The 21,648-nt window shown below is 49.1% G+C and overlaps 1 protein-coding gene across 1 annotated transcript; it reads right to left on the bottom strand.

Moving 5' to 3' along the window:
* Positions 1-13,842: 13,842 nt before the first annotated feature.
* Positions 13,843-21,648, bottom strand: NXPH3 (neurexophilin 3). The gene is made up of 2 exons (XM_075911284.1): positions 21,527-21,648; positions 13,843-20,316 (listed from the first exon to the last, which is right to left on the bottom strand). The coding sequence occupies exons 1-2, from the start codon at positions 21,569-21,571 to the stop codon at positions 19,615-19,617; spliced, it is 747 nt and encodes a 248-aa protein (XP_075767399.1). The 5' UTR covers positions 21,572-21,648; the 3' UTR covers positions 13,843-19,614.

Here is a 21,648-nt window from a genome sequence, read left to right as displayed (position 1 = left end):
ATTTCAGTCCCCAGGACTTGGTAAGTTCACTGGAAGAACAACAGTAATAAAAGTAGTCGAATATAAAAGCATGGGAAGAGACATAGGGAATTGTCATTCAATCAAGAGTAATACAGCAGAATGAATCTGGACAGCAATAATCTAAGGCTCAGAGATTCTTTGATAAGAAGATAATTGGAAAGTAGAAAGCTAAGGGAGATGGTGAGCCGTAAATTGGATAGCTGGTTGCAATATAGTGAGGAAGCCAAAATAAAGGTAATTTTGGGTTACGTGGGCAGAGGCTATGCCCATGGTGGTCCCTCTGCACCAGCACTGATGAGATCAAAGCTAAGAATACAATATGCACCTCAACTACCATAAAAGCATTCATGTGGAAGGAATTCAGAGAATAGCTAAAATTATTGCCATTTGGCAAGGGCGTTGGGAATGTAATTGTTCAACTATTTGCTCAGAGCAAGGAGGAGATGAATCCAGTGTTCAGACAGGCAGGGTGTAAAACGAGGACTCATGGAATGAAAGTGAACAAATGAAAACCTCGTCTGACTGTGAGGAAACGTTTCCTGTTACTAAGGCTCTGGAACAGTCTCTCAGAAATGGTGAGTATCCTGTAACTTTAAAGTAATTCAAAACTGGACAGAGCATTTCAGTGTGCCATAGGAAACAGATAAAGCTGACTTGGGGATGGACATCGTGACCTTCCGAACAGTGATTTTCAGACGGTGGAGTTCACACTTTGCAGCTCAGCCTACTCCCTTACCTCCCATCTTTCCTGTGATAGCTATAGTGTGTGGTTGTCTGAAGAAGTACCAACAGGGTAGCTGTAAGAAGACAGCGTGAATATGAACTCTACTAAGAACCATGTGTCAGAGAGCTAGCCTTGTTAGTCTGTTTCAGCAAAAACAATGAGGAGTCTAAATTTGCTAGTTGTTATGGTGCCCTAGGGCTCCTCATTGTTTCTACTAAGACAATGGCATCTTCTTGGGTTTAGGATATTTCGTTTCCTTCCCCATGCCACAACCTCCCCCCCCCCCCATACACACACGCCATTTTTTACTTGTTTGTTTTTCTCCTTTCTGAATGGGACTGTGCATTTATTAGGACTGGCCCTCCTTTCATTGCCTGGAGGCCCCAGTGAATTAATCTACCAAAGCCATATTACTGGGTCCTGCCATGAGGGCAGGGGACTGGACTCGATGACCTCTCGAGGTCCCTTCCAGTTCTAATGTTCTATGATTCTATTCTCTGGTCCTACCTACTCATTCCCCCCTGCCCTTTCCCTGCTTGTCTTCTAGCCTTGATGTCATTACTAAATTTGCTCATTGTTTAATGCCAAAGAAACACATGACAGGTACAACCAGCCAAATAGGATGTCGAGTTCATTAACTTCTTTAAAAGAGTCCTGCATTGAGTTACAACTAGCAGGCTAAATCACTCATGGAAGTTAACAGATACTTCACCACTGCTACAGATGTAACATTGCAGGCACTTGGCCGTACTTCATGGGCCAGAGTTTGAAAACCATTAACTGAATCTGTATTTTCTGCCTCTAACATCTATGAAATATATTAGGCTCATGGAACTTGGCAGACTTTCCTGCCTAATTTTGCAAGATGAGTCTGAACAAAGCATGACTCTTTAAAGTGAGACCATCAGCAGTGGTTTTTGGAAATAATGTAAAGCTGTAGAGTATGAGCCATAGACAAAGATTACAAATGACCCCAGCAATGAGATGTGCACCTCTCTAGTAGCTAGTGTGTTAGCACAACTTCTAAAGTTGGCAACTTGTCTGCATTCTAAATGGCAGAGGCAACAGGAAACTGGATGTTGGGAGATCTGATTTCTATTCCCGCTTCTACTATGACTGCCTAGGAAGGAGCATTTCAGAAAAGCATCTAGGGGTTAGAGTGAACCACGAGCTAAATAGGAGTCAACAGTGTGACGCTGTTGCAAAACAAGCAAGTACAATTCTGGGCTGCATTAACAGGATTGTTGTGAGCAAGACCTGAGAAGTCATTCTTCCGCTCTACTCTGCTGATTAGCCTCAATTGGAGTCTTGTGTCCAGTTCTGGGCATCACATTTCAAGAAAGATGTGGAGAAATTGGAGAAGGTCCAGAGAAGAGCAACAAGAATGATTAAAGGTCTAGAGAACATGAGCTCTGAGGGAAGGCTGAAGGAATTGGTCTTGTTGAGTTTAAAAAAAGAGAGGACTCAGAGGGGACATGATAGTGGTTTTCAAGTACTTAAGAGTGTTACAAGGAGGAGGGGGGGAAATTGTTCTCCTTGACCTCTAATGATAGGACAAGAAGCAATGGGCTTAAATTGCAGGAAGGGAGTTTTAGGTTGGACATTAGGAAAAACTTCCTACCTGTCTAGGGGTACGTCTACACTACAGCGCTAGTTCGAACTAACTTAGTTCGAATTAGTTAATTCGAACTAAGCTAGTTCGAACTAACGCATCTAGAACTAAAAACTAGTTCGAACTAGCGTTTTGCTAGTTCGAACTAGTAAGTCCACATTGAGTGGACTCTGAACAGGGCTTAATGATGGCCGGAAGCAGTGCCGGCAGGGCATAAAAGGAGGACTTAGAGCGTGGAGATACTGTCTCAGGCTAGCCGAGGGCTGCGCTTAAAGGGTCCCGACCCCCACCCCGGACACACAATTCTAAGGGGTGCCCCGCTTGCAAAGAAGTTCTGGCTTGGAGTGCCCTGAGTGCCCACACTGGGCACATCACACCACTCGGCCATCAGCCCGGCTGCACTTGCCGCAGGCTGCCATCTGGGGAGAGGGAGTAATTGGGGGGCTGCAGGAGAGCTTCCACCCCCAGAAGCCCGCAGAGCCAGCCCAGTCCTCCCCATCGGGGGCTCGTGCCCCATTCCTCCCTCACCTTCTTCCACTTGCCCTTCCCTAGCCCCCCTTCTTATTGATGTACAAAATAAAGCTAATGTTTCTTCCAACATTGACTCTGTCTTTATTGAAAAAAACTGGGGGAGACTGGGAAAAGGAGGTGGGAGAGGGGAAGAGAAAGGCTGGGAGAGGGGAGGGCAACTAACATGATCAGGGGTTGGGAACAGGTCCCAGATGAAGAGAGGCTACAGAGACTGGGACTGTTCAGCTTAGAAAAGAGGAGACGGAGGGGGGACAGGATAGAGGTCTCTAAAAGCAGGGGTTGGGTGGAGAGGGTGCATTCAGAAAAGTTCTTCATGAGTTCCCATAAAGAAGGACTAGAGGACACCAAAGGAAAGGAATGGGTAGCAGGCTTGAAACTAGTAAGAGAAAGTTGTTCTTCTTCCCAAAGCAAATAGTTAACCTGTGGAACTCCTTGCTGCAGGAGGCTGTGAAGGCTAGAACTAGAACAGAGTTTAAAGGGAAGTGAGATCAAGTGATGGAGGTTGGGTCCATGGAGTCCTATTAGCCAGAGGGTAGGAGTGGTGTCCCTGCCCAAAGTTTGTGGAAGGCTGGAGAGGGATGGCACGAGACAAATGGCTTGGTCATTGTCTTCGGTCCATCCCCTCCAGGGTCCCTAGGGTTGGCCGCTGTTGGCAGAGAGGCTACTGGGCTAGATGGACCTTTGGTCTGACCCAGGACGGCCATTGTAAGCTCAGGGCTCAGTGTCGGGGGTCTCAGTGGACCCCCTTGATTTTCATGCACACCTGCTCCTGGGTGGCCAGGCTGGCAGCTCTCCTGCCCTAGACGGCCACTTTCCTGTGCCTAGTGCGGAGATCGTGGACGAGGTCCACGATGTCCGCACTAGCCCAGGAAGGTGCCCGCCTCTTGCGGTCCAGGGCAAGCTCCCGGGAGCCGCCAGCCTGGTCCCGGCAAGAGGGGGTGGGCTGGGAGGCATCGGGTGGGTGGCTCTGTGCCGTGCCAGGTGCAGGGTCTGCTAGCTGGGTGCTGGCAGGCTTGCACCTGGCACGGGCACCGTAGCCAGCCCGTGCCCCTTTAAGGGGTCCGGGGCCGGGAGGGGGGCATAGAGTTTCCCTGGTGTTGGCCAGAGTGGCCACCAGGGAAACCTGGGGAGGGCTAGCCTCCCACTAGTTCGAACTAAAGGGCTACACAGCCCTTAGTTCGAACTAGCTAGTTCGAACTAGGCGTTAGTCCTCGTAAAATGAGGTTTTCCTAGTTCGAACTAAGCGCTCCGCTAGTTCGATTCAAATTCGAACTAGCGGAGCGCTAGTGTAGCGCATAGGAAAGTTAGTTCGAACTAACGTCCGTTAGTTCGAACTAACTTTCTAGTGTAGACATACCCAGGGTGATTAAACACCGGAATAAGTTGCCTAGGGAGGTTGTGGAATCACCATCACTGGAGATATTTAAGAGCAGGTTAGACGGACATCTATTACAGCTTTACATTATTCCCTTCACTTAGGAAGGAACAATCAGTTTCACACATACAGAATGGGAAGTGACTGTCTAGGAAGGAGTACAGCAGAAAGGGATCTAGGGGTCATAGTGGACCACAAGCTGAATATGAGTCAGCAGTGTGATGCTGTTGCAAAAAAAGCAAACATGATTCAGGGATGTATTAACAGGTGTGTTGTGAGCACCTTCCGCTCTACTCTGCACTGGTTAGGCCTCAGTTGGAGTATTGTGTCCAGTTCTGGGCTCTGCATTTCAAGAAGGATGTGGAGACATTGGAGAGGGTCCAGAGAAGAGCAACAAGAATGATTAAAGGTCTAGAGAACATGACCTATGAGGGAAGGCTGAAAGAATTGGGTTTGTTTAGTTTAGAAAAGAGAAGACTGAGGGGGACATGAGAGCAGTTTTCAGGTATCTAAAATGGTGTCATAAGGAGGAGGGAGAAAACTTGTTCATCTTGGCCTCTGGGGATAGGACAAGAAGCAATGGGCTTAAACTGCAGCAAGGGAGGTTTAGGTTGGACATTAGGAAAAAGTTCCTAACTGTCAGGGTGGTCAAACACTGGAATAAATTGCCCAGAGAGGTTGTGGAATCTCCATCTGTGGAGATATTTAAGAGCAGGTTGGATAAATGTGTCTCAGGGTTGATCTAGACAGTGCTTAGTCCTGCCATGAGGGCAGGGGACTGGACTTGATCATTTCTCGAGGTCCCTTCCAGTCCTAGTATTTTGTGATTTTATGATCTCATTGTGTGAATTTAGGCAAATTATTTTGACACCTTGTGCTTCCTATCTCCATAAACAAAATGGGATTATTATTCTCTAAAGGCCTTAGAAATCTGCAGATGAAAAGTGCTGTAAGTATTGTTGATTATAATGAGGAGCCTTGTGACACCTTAAATGACTCAAATTTATTTGGGCATAAGCTTTCGTGGGCTGGAACCTATTTTGTCAGACGCATTAAATCTTCGTGGGAGTGGATTCCAGTCCACAAAAGCTTGTGCCCAAATAAATGTGTTAGCCTTTAAGGTGTCATGGAGCATCTCATTGTTTTTGCTGAAACAGACTAACATGACCACCCCTTCGAAGCTAACTATAGTCATTTCCATTTCTGAAGTTTATTTTTCTTCATGGTCCCCCCATCTCGTACATTGTTCTGGCTTAGGTAATGTCACTACACCTACCCTGCTGAATAAAACAAACAACACACCCACAGAGTTGGTCTCTGTGGCAGATGGTAAAATCTGAATTAGGCAGCAGCAGCTTCTTATCTAAGGCCTATAAACAAAGCTGAACGGCAAAATTTTCTTTAATGAGCTAAATGCGTTCCTAGGTGCTGAAGCCTCAAACAGTAACGCTAAAAGGGGGGCATTTAGCATGCAGCGTGTTTCTAAACCAACCTTTTTATTCCTTTCAGCACCCTCGGAAACCATTCCATCCAACTCCCTAGTTCCCATCATTTGGTGATGTCATAATTTATCACTGGTGTCCTGCTGTGTCATGGAGCCAGTCTGTTTGGAGCAAAGCTAAGTGGCATTTTTATTATATTTTTGTTTTTGAAAATGCCATATACCCTTTGGGTTCAAATTAGTTTTGCAAAACCATGCTATATAGCGAATGCCACTTACCTACAACTCAGCTCTGTTCTGCACGGGGGGGGCTAGAGTGGCCATTCAGATGATGCCGAATGACGTATTCTAGGGTGTCAGCAGAGCAGGAGTTGGCGGTGGATAACATCAAGGAGATGAAAGAGTTCTGAGAGTTAAAAAACGGCAGCTGTTCTGGCTGGCACATTTCTCTGTTTTTTCTGTAGTGTTAGGCATGGCAACTGCTACTCTGTGTAGCCCCCTCAGCTCATTGCAAACAGAAAAAGAAGCAAAAAAGATATTTGCACCATGTGATCTGTGGATAGGGGTGTGTGTTGGAGGGGGAGGTAAAATTGAGAGAGAGAGAGAGAGAGAGAGAGATGCTCAATCAGAAAGCAATAGGGGAGTAGGATAACTCAGGAGACTATGTTCTAGGTGTACTATTTTCTAGATTTGCATGTTAGTGGTATTTGATACTGTTTCAATGCCTTGTTGCCTCTTGGCATCTCAGTGGCTTACTTGAAATAATTGGGTGTTCTCTGTCCTTGATATGTCGTTGTAGCTGCTAGTCAATGATCCCTTTGCAATCTCAGTTTTGCATGAACCATGGTGACATCAGTGTTCCCTGTAAGCTGTGCACTTGGATGGCCATCCAGGGAAGAGTCAAATGCCGCCCCAGCTAATTAGCAGAGCACCAACAGCCAGCAGCATGTGTTTCTACTGGTGGTCCACGTCTCATTGCAGTGCACGTAACAAAATTTATTCCACACATGGGTAGAAAAAATAGCGGGAACACTGGGCCAGAGGCTTTCAGTGTCCCTCCAGCTTTTCCTATGCCTCATTCCTGGCATGAAATAGACATTTTAAAATAGAAGCATGGGAGAACAGCCCTGGGCCCCAGCAGTAATTCTGAGTGTAGCAGGCCCTTCACTCCCAGCACAAAACTTCAGCTAAGTCACTCTTCTTACAGGGGCCTGCAGACTGAGCACTGGGAGGAGATTCTGAACTTCTCTTTTGAGAGCAGTTCCTGTTAATCAATAGGGATCTGCCATGCCAGGCTGTGAGCAAAGCTCCAGCCAGAAAAGGCAGCTCCAATCCCAGAACCCCTTGATTTAAAAACACAGTTTGAAATGGGTACCGCTTTGATTGCTGCTTGTTCACATGGGCTTACCCCACAAATGACCCTTTACAGCCAGGCATTTTGGTCTATAGTTGGTACCCTCCTCCCCGCACTAACGACACATGGCACTTAATTAGGGCTTTTCACTTGCACGGCCCTTTGCAAACACTGATGTCATCGCTGTTGGGAAGTGGGTTCTCCTCCTCATCAGTGAAATGGTGATAAGCTGGAGCGGTTGAAATGATTTGCCCGAGTTCGATTCCTTAGCATGGCCAGGATTAGAATGTGGGCAACCTGACTAAGTCAGGTTCTTCTGCAGGCTGCATGGGATGTGTATCCTGATGGTTTCCGGTGTGTAGCAAGCAATGGAGAACAACGTAGAGAACAACTTGTATGTAACAGGAAGCAGGGCTGATGGACAGAAGTCCTGATATGTTTACTGCTTATTATTGACAAGGGTGTGGCATTGCTGATAGCTGCTCAGAGAACATCCGCTTGTGTCCAGTGTTGGTAAAGTCCTATTCGAATAGGTAGTTAAAGTACCCTAATTAAATTGATCCCATCTGTCTGAGTTCAACAAGTCCTCTAATTAAGATACCAAGTTTGCTGTAACAGAGCCTGGAAGCAGAAGGCTCCAAAGGTAGAAGCAGATAGCTTTCCTCCAAAGAGAGACGTCCAGAGGGCTGCAGAGATCCTTAAAGGAATATGCAAGGTAAGTGACACTGCCGTGTGGTGACAACTAGGAGAGCAGCTAGGCCTGCGTGGGGCATGTACACTGACATTTATTCCATGCTAGGACACGTTCGGTGAGACGCTTCCATAGTGGAGACTGATGCAGATTGCTGTCTGACAGATTTGCTGGAGATGTCATGGGAGCATCTCCACATTAGACCATTGTCTCAGTGGGCTGGAGTCTGAGACTTGAAGTGGCGAATACCAACACCTGTTTTTTCTTTTCCCTTTCTCTCTCTGGTAGCCTTTCTGAAAAACTCATAAACCGCTAGCAAACTGCTGGGCTGGTCTCCAGGTGTGACCAGCTCCCAGGCTGTTTTACCTTGTCGTCTTCACTTCTGTATTCAGTCCTCAGTCCAGCATCTATGGGCTGTATTGAACAGATTCCTTTGGGGACTTTATGCTCACTGTCTTTCAGATAAGAGCTAGAACAAAGGGCCTGATTTCCCTCTGATATCTCTCGATTCATGCCATGCCCGTCGCTGTGGTATCTGAACAAAAATATGTCCCATAGATAGGTTAATACTACCTGCCCTGGCTACATTCCAGTACAGGCAGATGTGATGTAATCATCTAACTTCCTTCCTATCATTTCAGTTGGATGCATAATTTTTTGTTTCAGATACTAAAACATTGTGTCTTGTTTCTCTAATGCTGAAGTGTTACACCTCAGAGGGAGGTGCATTGCAGTGGTGTATGAAAAATTATTCCTCAATGGGTGCAGTTTGTATAGAGATTGGTTGTTTTTTGGATGAGTCCATCTGTGCTAACGAGACATGATAAAAGGTCCACCTAAAAGAGACTGCTCCTGACTGTATGCTCATACTTAGCTCTCAAGTCCCGCAGGTCAGAAATGCAGCTTCACCCACACCGTAAAGGTGGTTTTATGGGATTTGGATTTGTTAGCCAAGGGAGGTGGTGGAATCTCCCTCTCTGGAGATATTTAAGAACAGGTTAGATAGACATCTGTCAGGGATGGTGTAGACGGAGCTTGATCCTGCCTTGAGGGCGGGGGGCTGGACTCGATGACCTCTCGAGGTCCCTTCCAGTCCTATTATTCTATGATTCTATGAGCATATCTGCTCTCTGGAGTTCTGTTCTAGCTGTGTTGGCCAGAGGCGTGAAGACGTATGATCCCTAACCGACATAGCTGTGCCCAAAACCTCTAGTGCAGACAGTTGTAATGACAAAACAGTTTTGAATGACAGAACGTGTTTCACTCCTCCGGGGGGAGGGGAAGATGGTTTTGCTCCACTGGTGCCGACCACCGCTTTGCCAGCACAGCTGTCCACAAGGGGAGTGTTTTGCCAGGATCGCATGGCAGTATTCCTCTACTGGTAAAGAGCTTCTAGTATAGCCCTGGCCAATGTGATTTGCAGTGATTTAACCCAGTGCAATTCTCATGTGCAGAGGTACTCGTGCTTTTGCCCTCTGGTCACCAGTTTGTCCCTGTTCTGAAGCAAAACTGTCAATCGTGCTGTGAGTTTTGGGAGGGAATAAGCCTTGGTAGAGAGTGGAGTCCCTCCCTTGGGGTCCCTTTGGCACCACTGCCTCAGTGCATAGTCCAAAGGAGGAACGAATGCAGATGATCTAAGATCACCCCATGGATTTCCAGGTGGCCCATAGGGAGAAGCATTGTCTGGAAGCTGCATTGGCAGTGACTGTGTGAACACACACGAGCGGTTTCACTGCTGTGCTCTGTGAGCAGCACTGCCACTGCCAGAGGAGACCCAGCCCAAGGATGGGATAGAGGAGGGTTTTTCTCTTCCCGAATGATTGGCAATGGGGAGTGGAGAAATGGAGCACCGCTGGGCTAAAGTGCATCTGACGAAGTGGGTCTTTGCCCACGAAAGCTTATGCTCCTACACTTCAGTTAGTCTATAAGCTGCCACAGGACTCTCGCCACCGGCCTAAAGGAAGATGATAAAGGAACGTGCAGAAGTTCCAAGCATATGACCTTGAAGGCACGATGCTTTGAGTAGCCTAAGTCTGGGTCTACGCTGAAGTTCAGGTTGACATATTATGGCTCTCTGGAATGTGGGAAATCCACACCCGTGTGCTCCCCGCTGTGGAGGCACAACCAGGCCGGCAGCAGAAGGCTTCTGTTGGTGTCATTCCCGTTGCTTGGGAGTGTGGTGTTCCTCGGATGCCAGGGGGAGAGAAACTGTCTGTGGCTGTCAGATGCATCTAGGCCATGGGATTATGTTGGCTGCTATGGGCCTCACTGAGCAGAGGCAAACTAAAGAGAAGAATTTTTTTTGTTATTTATGGGAATATTTCCCACTGAGAGAAACAGATAAAAGTAGGCGTTTCTCAATTGGTGACAAACCAATCTGCTGGCACAGACTCTCCCACCCCCTTTGCCTCACTGAAAAATGTTACTTCCTTAGCCAGTCTCTCATCCAAGGGCTTCAGGAGCTGGGAGAATTGCACGGCTCAAGAGCATACACGTCAAACTGAATTATTTAGCATGTTGGGTTGTTGGGGTTTTTTTTTAGTGCAAGCAGGTGCATGCTAGGAAACCGTTCTGGGCTGGTAATCCTCTGTGGAGAGGTTAGTGCCTTGTGGGATTCGAAAGATTTCATCGCTGCCTTCTTGACTCCTACTTGACAGCTTCTTCTCTTGAATTCTCCTTCCCTGTTTCCTCCCCCACATAGTCTCACACTTCTTGTATTTGCTTCTGATGCTTCTGCTGCTGAAGCGACTCTTCTGACGCTGCTGTTGGGATCTGTCGAGCACTGACAGCATTCTTGACACTTCGTACAGACCTTTGAAGACGTGGCCCTTGTCCTGGGGGGCTTTGTGATCTACTTCAGACACAGACCATGCAGTTCAGACCCAATACTGTGCACTCAGGGCTGGCTCAGCTGGAAACAGAACGGATGTCAAAAAGGTCGGCAGAAGACGCAGTAGCAAGGGTTGGTCAAAGAAGCGGTGCTCAAGGGGGGGGGGAGGGAAGAGATCATTTAGTTTGTGATGGGAGGAGGCACTTCTGAAGATGAGCTGGTTCGGAAGAAGTGGCCTTTAGCAACTGAGTGCTGGCGGGGGGAGGTTCAGGGTGTGTGGGTGTGTCTGTTGGTGTGTGTGTGTGTGTGAAGGATGTTAAGTATAGGGTAACTGACTAATCGATGGTTTTTGCATCAACTATTCCATTAGTCAATAGGGCGCCTCCGCCTTTGAAGGGTGCTACACTTCAAAGGCAAAAGCACCGCATGGAGCCCGGGCTCCGTGTGGGCTGCCGCTTCGAGATGCTGCATGCAGCCTGACACTGGGCTCCCCGCAGCATTTCAAAGCGGCAGCGTCACATGGAGCCCGGGGTCCCCAGCTGATCCTGAGCTCCACGTGGAGCTGCTGCTTCGAAACCTCGCGTGCAGCCTGGAAACACCCCAGCTGGCCCCAGGCTGCACGCGGCTTTTCAAAGTGGTGGAACCCGGGGTCTGGCCCCAGTCTTCAAGCAGCGCTGCCGTTTTGAAGTACCCCCTCTTCTTCCCTCCCCCTCCCCGCTGCCTCTTTCTGATAGAGGCGGCGAAGGGGGGGAGCGTCTAGTCAACTAGCCTGTTGAGTATCTGATAAGCATCGATCAGCTAGTCGACTAGTCCTGCGCCTCCTTCGTGTGTGTGAACACCTACAGTGCTTTCAGGCAGGCACTGGGACCCCTTGGTGAGCCTGTTTGTACTGGAGGAGGAAGAGGCTGCAGAGACCAGTTAACACTGATGCTGAGTGCAGGTCCACGGGGGGCCCATTCTGAATGGTCTTGGTCTGCCCAGCCCACATCGGATATGAAGCTCTGCTGGACAGTGTCACAATGTAGGAGCAGGCTGCTGCCTCTGAAAGGGCACAAAGAGGGGTGTGTCTGCGCCGAGAATCACAGTAGAGGTGACTTACCCCCCGTCCCTGCCAGTTTGCAGCACATTTCTATCAATACCGATGTAAGAAAACAAGGGAATCCTACGCCGCCCTCGTGCTACCAACCCCGGGCTCAAGCAGTTATTTCACCTGCCGGGCTGCTGGGGACCTAAAGGAAGAACCGGGGGGGGGGGGGGGGGGGTTCTGAGCCTCTCTTCCCCCAACCTCTTCAGACGCAAGTTATCCGGAAGAGGAGACTCCATTGGCAGATGGGATGCTCTGTGAGATCTCGGAATCCATCGCACAACGTGAATTCTTTCCTCCCAGCAGGAGGTTCCCAGCCTCATTTTGCAGAACAACATGTACGAGTTGAGCGCCCCATGGGACTAGAATGCCCCGTCCCTCCAGCGTTTGGCTGGGGGCCATCGTGCCACCAGTGCGTTAAAGAGCAAACAGGCTGTTTCCTCAACTGTCAACGCCTGTCCTCTCCGCCACGGAAACGGACTTGGCTTGCAGCGTTCCGTCTTCCAGGGCAGAGGGGGGAGGCTCTGCCTTAGGCAGGCAGCTGGACTTGATGATCTTGTGAGGTCTCTTCTAGCTCTATGAGTCTGTGAGGGGGCAGACCCTATCCAACTCTGGGCACGTGTTTTGTGCAGGAAAAAAGCCCAGCGCTGGGGTGATGGTTTTCGTCAGGCAACATTCTGTTTTCCCTCTCTGTGCGCAGTGCGCTTGGCCGCTAATTGGAGGGAGAGCGATCCGAGGCCTGCTGCTGCTGCTGGCCTCTGTTTAAAGCAAGGGAAGATGAGAGAAAGCTTGTGCATGCCTGAGCCAGCAGCTGGTGCTAAGCTGTCTGGTGGAAGCAGCTGTCCTTGGGGAGCGTGGCTCAGTAGAATTGGCAAACAAACCCAGCGCCGTTCTTCTAGCTCAAACGCTGTATTTCAATGCACAAACATGTTTAGGGTCTGACGCATGTAATAGCAGCCGCAGCGTTTTAATAATTTGTCCTTGCATCTCCCCTCCTTCCTCCGAGGATAACTTCACCACGTCCCTGGAAAGCAGTAGACTAATATCTCCATATAGGTAGGGGTGGGGGAGGTGGGCACAGAAACACACAAACAGAATGACTTGGTCCAAGCTTGCCTAGCAAGCCTGTAGCATGATGAGGAATAGGGCCCAGGAGCTGTACTGCTTGAGCTATTAGACGGCACTGACTTAGTGACGTGCTGTCCTGGTTATGCCTAAGGGTGTGTCTAGACTACAGGGTTTTGTCGACAAAAGTGGACTTTTGTTGACAAAACTATACCTGCGTCTACACTGCCGCTGAGTTCTGTTGACATAACGTTGACAGAACTCAGCAGTTTTGTCGACGGCTGTAAACCTCGTTTTACGAGGAATGGCGCCTTTTGTCGACAGAGTTATTGCATCTACAACTGTCCTTTGCGTCTACACTCTCATGTCGACAAAGCGGCTTGCTTTGTCGACAGAACTGGATGTAGTCTAGATGCTCTTTGTCGACAGAAGCTTTGTCGATAGTATCTATCGACAAAACTTCTGTCGACAAAAGCCTGTCGTCTAGACGTACCCTAAGTGTGCAGCAGATGCGGTATATGAAAAGGAAGCATATGGCCTTATTAGAGACGATGCAGAGGAGGAGAGGAAGGATGGCATTGAGTGACAGGGGAGAGTCTAAAACTTGCACCATTTTGTCACTTCACCGAAAGTAGGAAATTTCGCCCCAGAGTTAGAGGAACAGCGGGCGGCGTAGTGGCTGGAGCCTTGGACTGGAAGTCAGGTGACATGGGTTTTATTCTCAGTCCTGCCACCAACCTGCAGTGTGACGTGGGGCAAGTCATGTCCGTTTCCCCTACTACTCTTGGTCAGTTTTGTCTGTAAGTGTGTCTGGACTAGTGCCTAACCCAACGGGGCCATACTAATGACTGGGGTCGTAAAGCATTAATGTAATACATGTTGGAGCGCCCTGGTCCAGCACTCACGGCCTGACTGGTCCCGAATGACGGAGTTGGCCAGACCCAGGGAGGTCAACACCAGCCCCGTCCCCGTCCGGCTGGGCTCTTGGCTCCAGCGGGGCTGCTGTAACTTGGCCACCGCTGCTTTATGCAAAATGGGTAGAATAATTCACCAGAGAAACAACTGACACAAAATATACATTTATAGCTTTATTTTAACACAACTTAGACGTGTATGGATGACCTCAAAATTCAAGCTAACCATCTCAATGACCGCATCGAGTTATAGATTTCCTACAGCTCTCATGGACTCTAGTCCTTCAAAGCTTTTAACCATCTGATATTCTGAGAATATAAACCAGTTTGTAGTGCAGTAGCTCTTAGGAACCACATTTTGAACCAGGACTGCAATATGTCACACCCTGTACAAACAGAAAGCGAGAAACCGTTCCTGTTGCAAAGAACTTACGATGTAATAGCGGCTGTCCAGCAGCTGCCTGGTCAAAATGGAAGTGGTAGTTGTGACGGGGGAGGGGGGAAGGGAGGGGAGAGAGAGTCACAGAAGACCTCTTGGGGCTGCTCTCCAGTGTGCTGATAAAACCAGTGACACTTACCACCTTGCTCTTGGGCTTCTCGTGACCCTGTCCTGCTGGGCCATGGCAGGGGGAGACCAGGTGGTGAGTGGCAGTAGCTTTATCAGCACGGGGGAAGCAGTCCCAAAGGGTATTGTGTCCGCCCCCCATCACAAGGGCTACAACTGAGATGTTGATGTTTTCTCTCTAGCGAAATCTAATTAAGTTCATTGAGTTTACTTTTAACTTCTTAGAAATCTTTCAATATTTTAAAATGCAACTCGCAAAACTACTTGCTGAGGTTCTGCACTCTGTGTAGTTTGAAGGTGTCTCAGTATTCTGCGTTTCAGTGCATGGAAAGAAGAGCATTGAATTATGTTTTTAAAGGTGAAAAAGAGTTTTTTGTTTTTCTCCCTGTTCTGATCATTCAGCTTTACCTGAAGGATATTTCATCAAACTTTCCAAAAAACAAAACAAATCTCTTTATGACGACACAGTCTATGGAAAGTCTCAGCTGATGGGGAGTCATTTCCCCTCCCCAAATGTTACTGACCCAATTTCAGTATTGTGAATCACAAGTGTTGAAAAATCATTAGTTTCAGGCTCCCCAAAAAATGGAGGAATGTTTTAAAATGTGGGGCTTTTTTATTTGCTTTTTGGTGTTTGACCATTTAGAAGTCACGTTTTCAAGTTATCTTCTGTTTTTCAACTATCCAGGGCTAGAACCTTGAAAGCTAAGATTCTTGGGTAATAAAATAACTAGTAGCCAGGATTGTGCAAAAAACCAAAGCAAACCCCCCAAATACAGCATAACTCATGATAACGTTACAAGAATTGGCAACACACCAACTTTAGGATTATAAACAGAAGCTGTAACACATTAACTGTGTCCTTAACTTACAAATTAATAATTCCTTCTCATTAAAAATCTTGGCATCTGGCTGGAATATTTTTAGAACATTATTATTGAAGAGTCTTGATAACCTATAGGTATAATACTCTCTGGTGTTTACTCTCCATGGATGTCATGTTTTCATTAAGCTTCAGAATCTGCCATCCTTACATTGAGATGGGCCTTTGTGACCCATTGTAATCAATTAGACCAGCATTTCTCAACCTTTTTGATACTAGGGACCAGATTGCTGCCTTCCTAAACTGTGTTGGTGAGCTCTCCCGGGACTGGTAATTGAGACACTAAATTAGACCACTCAGAGCAAGGTACTAAATATGACTGAGGGTTGCAGAATCAGTCAAACATTCTGTTTCACTTATCCAAAAATAGTAATGGCAGAGCTGAGTGTGGTGACTTGAGAGGGGAAAAAAAGTCCTTGACCAAAGGGTGAGAGTTAGATCTACAAGTATGAGTGAGGTCAAATGCCCCCATAAAAGAGCTAGATTTAGGGTTTGTTTTAGGCAGGTACCTGGGATGTAATGAGATGAGAAACTATGCACAGGAGACGCTAAGGCTGAACACAAGGATGGGGAAGGGGTACTAGCTATTCAAGTGTAAAATAGCACCAAAAATGGACAGGAGAGAAGCAGAGAATTTACAGTGCACAGAAGAAGCCTTCAATGGCAGGGGAAATAGAGAAAATAGCCTGATGCTGTAGATGATCTCCATCTTAAATTCCAGTGATTCTGTGTGATACTTTTTCTCTGTGAAAAGTGTCATGCCGCTGTTCTGTAATTAAAATGTGTTTTTCAGTACTTTCTGACTTATGATCCTTCTGATCCTTGGTGCAATGACCAGCTGGCCTTTTCTGCCCTGGAATTCTGACAGCGTCAGAAGTTGAAAAAGTGATTTACATTAAGGCCGAGCAAAAGGGTGGCTGACTTTGACATGGGGATGGGGCAGTTCATTCTGGTAGGCTGGGTTTCCGAACAGGTCAAAGCAAAGGTTAGCTGGACCCATCTCTGAGGCTCATTGAAACAATTAGACTCTGTTGGCCAACTGGGGGGATTCCATACTGGAGATGGAGGAAATCGCTGTCATGTACTGTGTGGATCTACATCTGGATAAATAGTTGCTCTTTCTCCCCCCAAGACTGAGGCTACATCTGCACAACAGCCGAAAGTCGACTTAAGTTGCACAACTGCAATTACATAAATAACATAGCAGGAGTCAACGTACCTTAAGTTGAGTTACCATGGGAGTTAGCGGGAGAAACTCTCTCATGGCCTTCCTTTACGCTTCTTGTCCAGATAGAGAAACAGGGTCAATGAGAGAGCAATCTGTGGTGGATTTGGCAGGTCTTCCCTAGACCCATTAAACTCACCACCGGTGAATCAATTTCAGGCCTTGTCTCCAATTACCAGACAATAAATGCTCTGGTAATCGATCTTCCAAGGTTTGATTTAGCGGGTCTAGTAAAGACCCACTAAATCAAATGCTGAGGGTACCCCTGACAACTGTGGTACTCCTTGCTGTCACAAGCAGTAAGGGAAGTCGATGCCCTCCCGTCAACCTCCCACTGTGGGGCCACCCCCAGAAAATCGGTGCAAAGTATGTCGACTCCAGCTATGCAATTCATATAGCTGGAGCTGCATATCTTGCATTGATTTTCTTCACCATTGTAGACCTACCCTCAGAGCCTTGACCTGGGCTGTGGTATAGATGTAGCCATTGATATCAATTTCTGCTCCCATTGAGTTACTCCACATGGTAGGTATCTGTTATGCACACAGATGGACAATCTGCTGCAAAAATATTCCATAAATATTGCTATAATTATTTTAATGAACTCCCCCTTTCATGGATGCATGACACTTGCTGTTTTCCATAGTTGTTCATGGATATGACTTTTTGTTAGCATCTGCAGTAATAATACTGAATTTTAAGTGTACAAACTCATGGGGAAATAACTTAAACTTGCTTTCCCTGTGCCTTTGGAGCACAGATTCCATCATGCGTCTTAGACTCATCTAGTCTGGGAACAGGATCAATAACCAGTCTCCACTCCACAGCACAGCTAGAAGAGCAAGCCACAGAGCAAACCAAATTAATTACAAAGTAGAGCTCAGTACATTTAAGGAAACCGCGTGTTCTTGGACTCTTCCATGAACGTATGGTGAAATTGACTACATTGTTACAAAGCAACTTATTTGGATCTAGTGGGAACAGAGGGGGAGCTACATAGCTGATGGAACTGGGTGTCTAGCTTATGTGTGTGTTACCTTCTTTTGTTTGCCTTTTAGTTTAGTGAATTTCTCTTTTGATCCTCTTGTGTTGCTTGGTTAGCTGAGAGGAGATTATTCTAACCTGGAATAATGGTCAGTGCTTGTGTCCTAGTAACTACCAACTGCCTTAGTGCTTTCTAAAATACTGCATCTGGTTTTGATGCTCTGAAAGTTACAATATTCAGAAATATCTCCCAAGTGAGCAACCTTTGAGTGTTTTCTCTCTGGTGGTGATGGGAGGGGGGGAGGAAGGGGTTAACCTATTTTTCTTTGCTTCTTTTCAAAGGAAGCATGAAACCTTCTGGGAATGTACCTTAGTTTGTTCCGCGTGAGATGAAAGTAGTCCTTTCAGAATATCCAATATTATGACTGGGTTTTTTGTTGTTTTTATTTACAGCTGAGCTTTCAAGGTATTTTGTGCTCTGGTTTGTGAAGAGTAAAAATTCTCTCATTTTATTCAACTAAAGCATTTTTTGTGAGTGATGTACTCTGGCTGGCTTCTCTGAGTAGCTCTGTACGTGGAAGTTCAGATATGTATGACAGAGCCTCCCTGACTCGCATTAGTAACCGGAAGATCCATTGTGAATGAGCAACCATCAACGAAACATGATTTTAAAAGAAAATCATAAAACCTCCTTTAACACTCCTTCCATTTCAACACAGAATCTGCTTGGCCATGTACGTGGCAAGGGCTGTGCTGACGTGATCCATCCTTAGCAATGTGAGACCTTGGCATAGTGTGGAGGAGGGAGGGGACAGTGTGGAAAGCTTGCTGGGTCTGCCGTGAGAGCCACGCTGTGCGTCAGCATGGAGTTTGTGCGGTTCTAATGGCTCGGGGAAGGCAGAGAAGAAAGACTCTACATCCCCATTTAGTCACTCCGAGTTCACACCCCCACTACAGAGTATCAGCCACATCCTGGGCTTTATTTCAAATGCTAAAAGTTCTAAGTTCAAGTCCTGCCAGGCTAATAAAAATGTACCCTGTGCTCAGATCGTAGAAAAGGGAGCACAGGGCAAGAACCTGAACCGAATCAGAAATAGGGGCAGTGACTGGGGAGAGAGCATGTTAGACTGGATCATGCATTTTGCGTTTCACATTCATAACAAGATAAGTTCTCAATGAAAACACTTACTGTGCCTCCTTAGTGTGGGGGGCACTTTATTCTCCATTGCAAGGAAAAGATTCATTTTCTTGACTTCACACGCACCGCACCACACACACACACACACACACACACACACACACACACACACACACACGTGTCTTCACAAAAAATATAGAAACTACTGTACATAGTATTTAAGGCTGAGAACCTGTGGAGCGATGGATGTATACGATCTGCTGGAGGTAGACAAATGCAGGAGAGCAAGAAGAATGCAGGGTACTGACATGCCTGAGAGTGCAGAAGTGAGGTGAGTCACGGAGCTGATGAAGGGAAATTTGTGAATCGTATATTCTATGTCAGCATTTTTGACAGTTGGCCGGGGTTTTGTTATCCGTAAATCCATGGGGCTGAGATTCTGTAAAATCTCCAACTCTCAGGAGCGGCTAACAGGGTCTGAAAACCCTACGAAGAGGAGAGAAGCCACTTTGTCTTGGAAGTTGACATCCCCAATCTGACGCTGCCTGCCTGTGACAAAGGACCCCTCAAATATTTCTACTTCTGACCTTTTAGCTCAGTCTCTGGAGACACCTGCACTCCCAAAACAGAGAGTGCAGGTAAGTCCCTGGTAGTCCACTCTAGCTCATACTTTTGGTAGAACTCTAGGTAGATGGTTACCTACTGACGTCGAACAGCCACTTTCAATACACTAGTATGAGTCCCTGAACTAGATGCCTTTTAGTAACCTGGTCTTCAACTCAACCTCTTACTGCGCCAGGTCAGTTTGGTTTTAAGCACCTGTCTCTAGACTCCTTGATCCAAGCCTGGATTTCTTGGCCCTGAGACTTAAGTCCAGGCAAGTACTGTTGTGGTGAGAAACCCAAAGCCTGATGGTTTCTGTACTTCGTGTCCGGTGCCTTCTTCATAGGCCCATCTCTAAAGACCACAGCTCTGGGTCAGGGTTAGAAATGCTCAGACCCTGAGTCTAGAATTCCTTTCTTCAGTGCTTAGGCTTTCTGGAAAAATCAGTACTCCTCCCTTTTCTGTCCAGCATCAGAACTGTGGTCTCTCGAGACCCCGGCGCTCTGCTTTGGCTTACCAAACCATTTCCCCAGGACACCGGTCTCTGGGCTGTCCCTGAGACCCAAGAGGTTCCTCAGCCCGAGGGGTAATAAGGTACATCGCTGTGGTAGTTATAGTCGGGACATACCTTCTGCACTAGCCTGTAGTCTATGCTGTAGAAGGTGATGTAGATGCAAATGACTTTGAAGGGCTTGGAGCAGACCCACAAGACCTGGCTGTGGGTGTGCTCATAGGAGCAAGGTTTGGAGGGGTCGTAGGTACAGAGTGTGGTTTTCTTGGCGTGATCCACTTTCTCGTGGTCCACGCGGCAGTTGAAGATCTTGGATTCTTTGGCCTCAATGAAGATCTGCTGCTCCAGGTCAAACTCCACAGTCTTGGTGGGAGGGACGAGACTCACCGAGATGGCGCCCTGCCCGGTGGAGTTGTGCCGGAAGAAGACACTGACCGTGCCGTTCCCATGATCCACCACCTTGCCGGTGACCAGGAGGTTCAGCGACACTGTCTTGATGTTGGAATAAAAGTCCCCCCAGCCAAAAATTTTCTTGAGCTTGCCAGTGCTGGCCCCAGGCTCCCTGCGTCCCCGAGGGCGCGGGGCCTGGCCCAGCTGCTGCAGGCTGCCCAGGGCTTCCCAGAGCTCTTGTGAACCAGAGGCCAGGTCCTGGCGAGTCACATTCTGCAGCAGGGACGGCGGGGAGAGGGGCTCCCTGTTCTGCGGGAGCGGGGAGCTGGCTCGACCCTCCCCCGCATCCTCCCCTTGCTCTTGGCCGCAGATCACCTGAAGCGAAAAGCAGAGAAAATCAGAGACGCGTCTTCTCGCTGCTCTTGCGCCGAGCCCATCCCCTCTCCTCTGGGCTTCCCCGCCCCCAGTCCTGGGCAGAGCCCATCCCCTCTCCTCTGGGCTTCCCCGCCCCCAGTCCTGCGCCGAGCCCATCCCCTCTCCTCTGGGCTTCCCCGCCCCCAGTCCTGGGCCGAGCCCATCCCCTCTCTTCTGGGCTTCCCCGTTCCCAGTCCTGGGCCGAGCCCATCCCCTCTCCTCTGGGCTTCCCCGCCCCCAGTCCTGGGCCGAGCCCATCCCCCCTCCTCTGGGCTTCCCCGCCCCCAGTCCTGGGCCGAGCCCATCCCCTCTCCTCTGGGCTTCCCCGCCCCCAGTCCTGGGCCGAGCCCATCCCCTCTCTTCTGGGCTTCCCCGTCCCCAGTCCTGGGCCGAGCCCATCCCCTCTCCTCTGGGCTTCCCCGCCCCCAGTCCTGGGCCGAGCCCATCCCCTCTCCTCTGGGCTTCCCCGCCCCCAGTCCTGGGCCGTGACCCTCCTCTGGACCCCTCCCCCCCTTCTGCTCTAGCTCGCTCCCCACAAGGGCGCCAGCCCCGGCACCTTCCGCCGCTGTCCGCTGCCGGGCCGGGCGCTGGGGGGCGGGGGGGGGGGGTTGATGCTCAGTGCACGTGCGGACTGATCCCCGCTCGGTGCCACTTGCCTCAATGCTGGGCTCGTACCTTGCCCCGGTGACCCCCCCCCGCTCAGGTGACTCTAGCCCCGTCACCCCCTCCCCTCGGGGCCCCCCCCGGCTGCAGCTGCCAGGGATCGGGGCCGGTACCAAGCCGCGGCCAGTCCTCAGTAGGGCCCCGGGCTGGGGAAGGGGCGGGCGGGGGGGACGCAGGTTGGGCGGCTCAGCTGCCCCCCGGGACCATCCGGTGACCGAGGTGACTTCAGCCCCAGCTGCCTGGGACCCCGCGGGCAGGGGGTTCAGCGGGGTGAAAGCCTCCCACCCAGCCCGTGTAGTGCCCGCACTTTGGGGGGCGAGGGGAGCTGCCTCAGCCAGACCCCCCCGCGCCAGCCCTACAATCGCCACGTTTTGGGGGGAGGGAGGCTTCTTGCAGCTGCCTCGTTCAAGAGCTTCCCCCTTTCCCCAGCCGGCCCCGGGAGCTTCCCCCCCGAGAGCATCCCCCCCCCCCCGGGAGCATCCCCCCCCCCCCCCCCCCACTCGCTCACCAGCAGGGCGATGCTCCCGGGGACCAGCAGCCGCCACAACTGCATCTCCAGCCGGTGCCTGCGCTGGAAGGGCGGCGGGGAGGGGGAGCTGCTCCGCTTATAAGCCGACTCCTGGCTCCTCC

Source organism: Pelodiscus sinensis, chromosome 29 (assembly GCF_049634645.1).
Source record: "Pelodiscus sinensis isolate JC-2024 chromosome 29, ASM4963464v1, whole genome shotgun sequence".
NCBI classification, from domain to species: Eukaryota; Metazoa; Chordata; order Testudines; family Trionychidae; genus Pelodiscus; species Pelodiscus sinensis.
Note: the sequence above shows the minus strand (reverse complement) of the source record. Positions and strands in the feature narration are given on the sequence as shown.

Coding starts and splice junctions, on each gene's coding strand:
- NXPH3 (XM_075911284.1), bottom strand. CDS start 21,571: ATGCAGTTGTGGCGGCTGCTGGTCCCCGGGAGCATCGCCCTGCTG. Junction 20,317..21,526: donor CCGGGAGCATCGCCCTGCTG/GTGAGCGAGTGG, acceptor TTTTCGCTTCAG/GTGATCTGCGGCCAAGAGCA.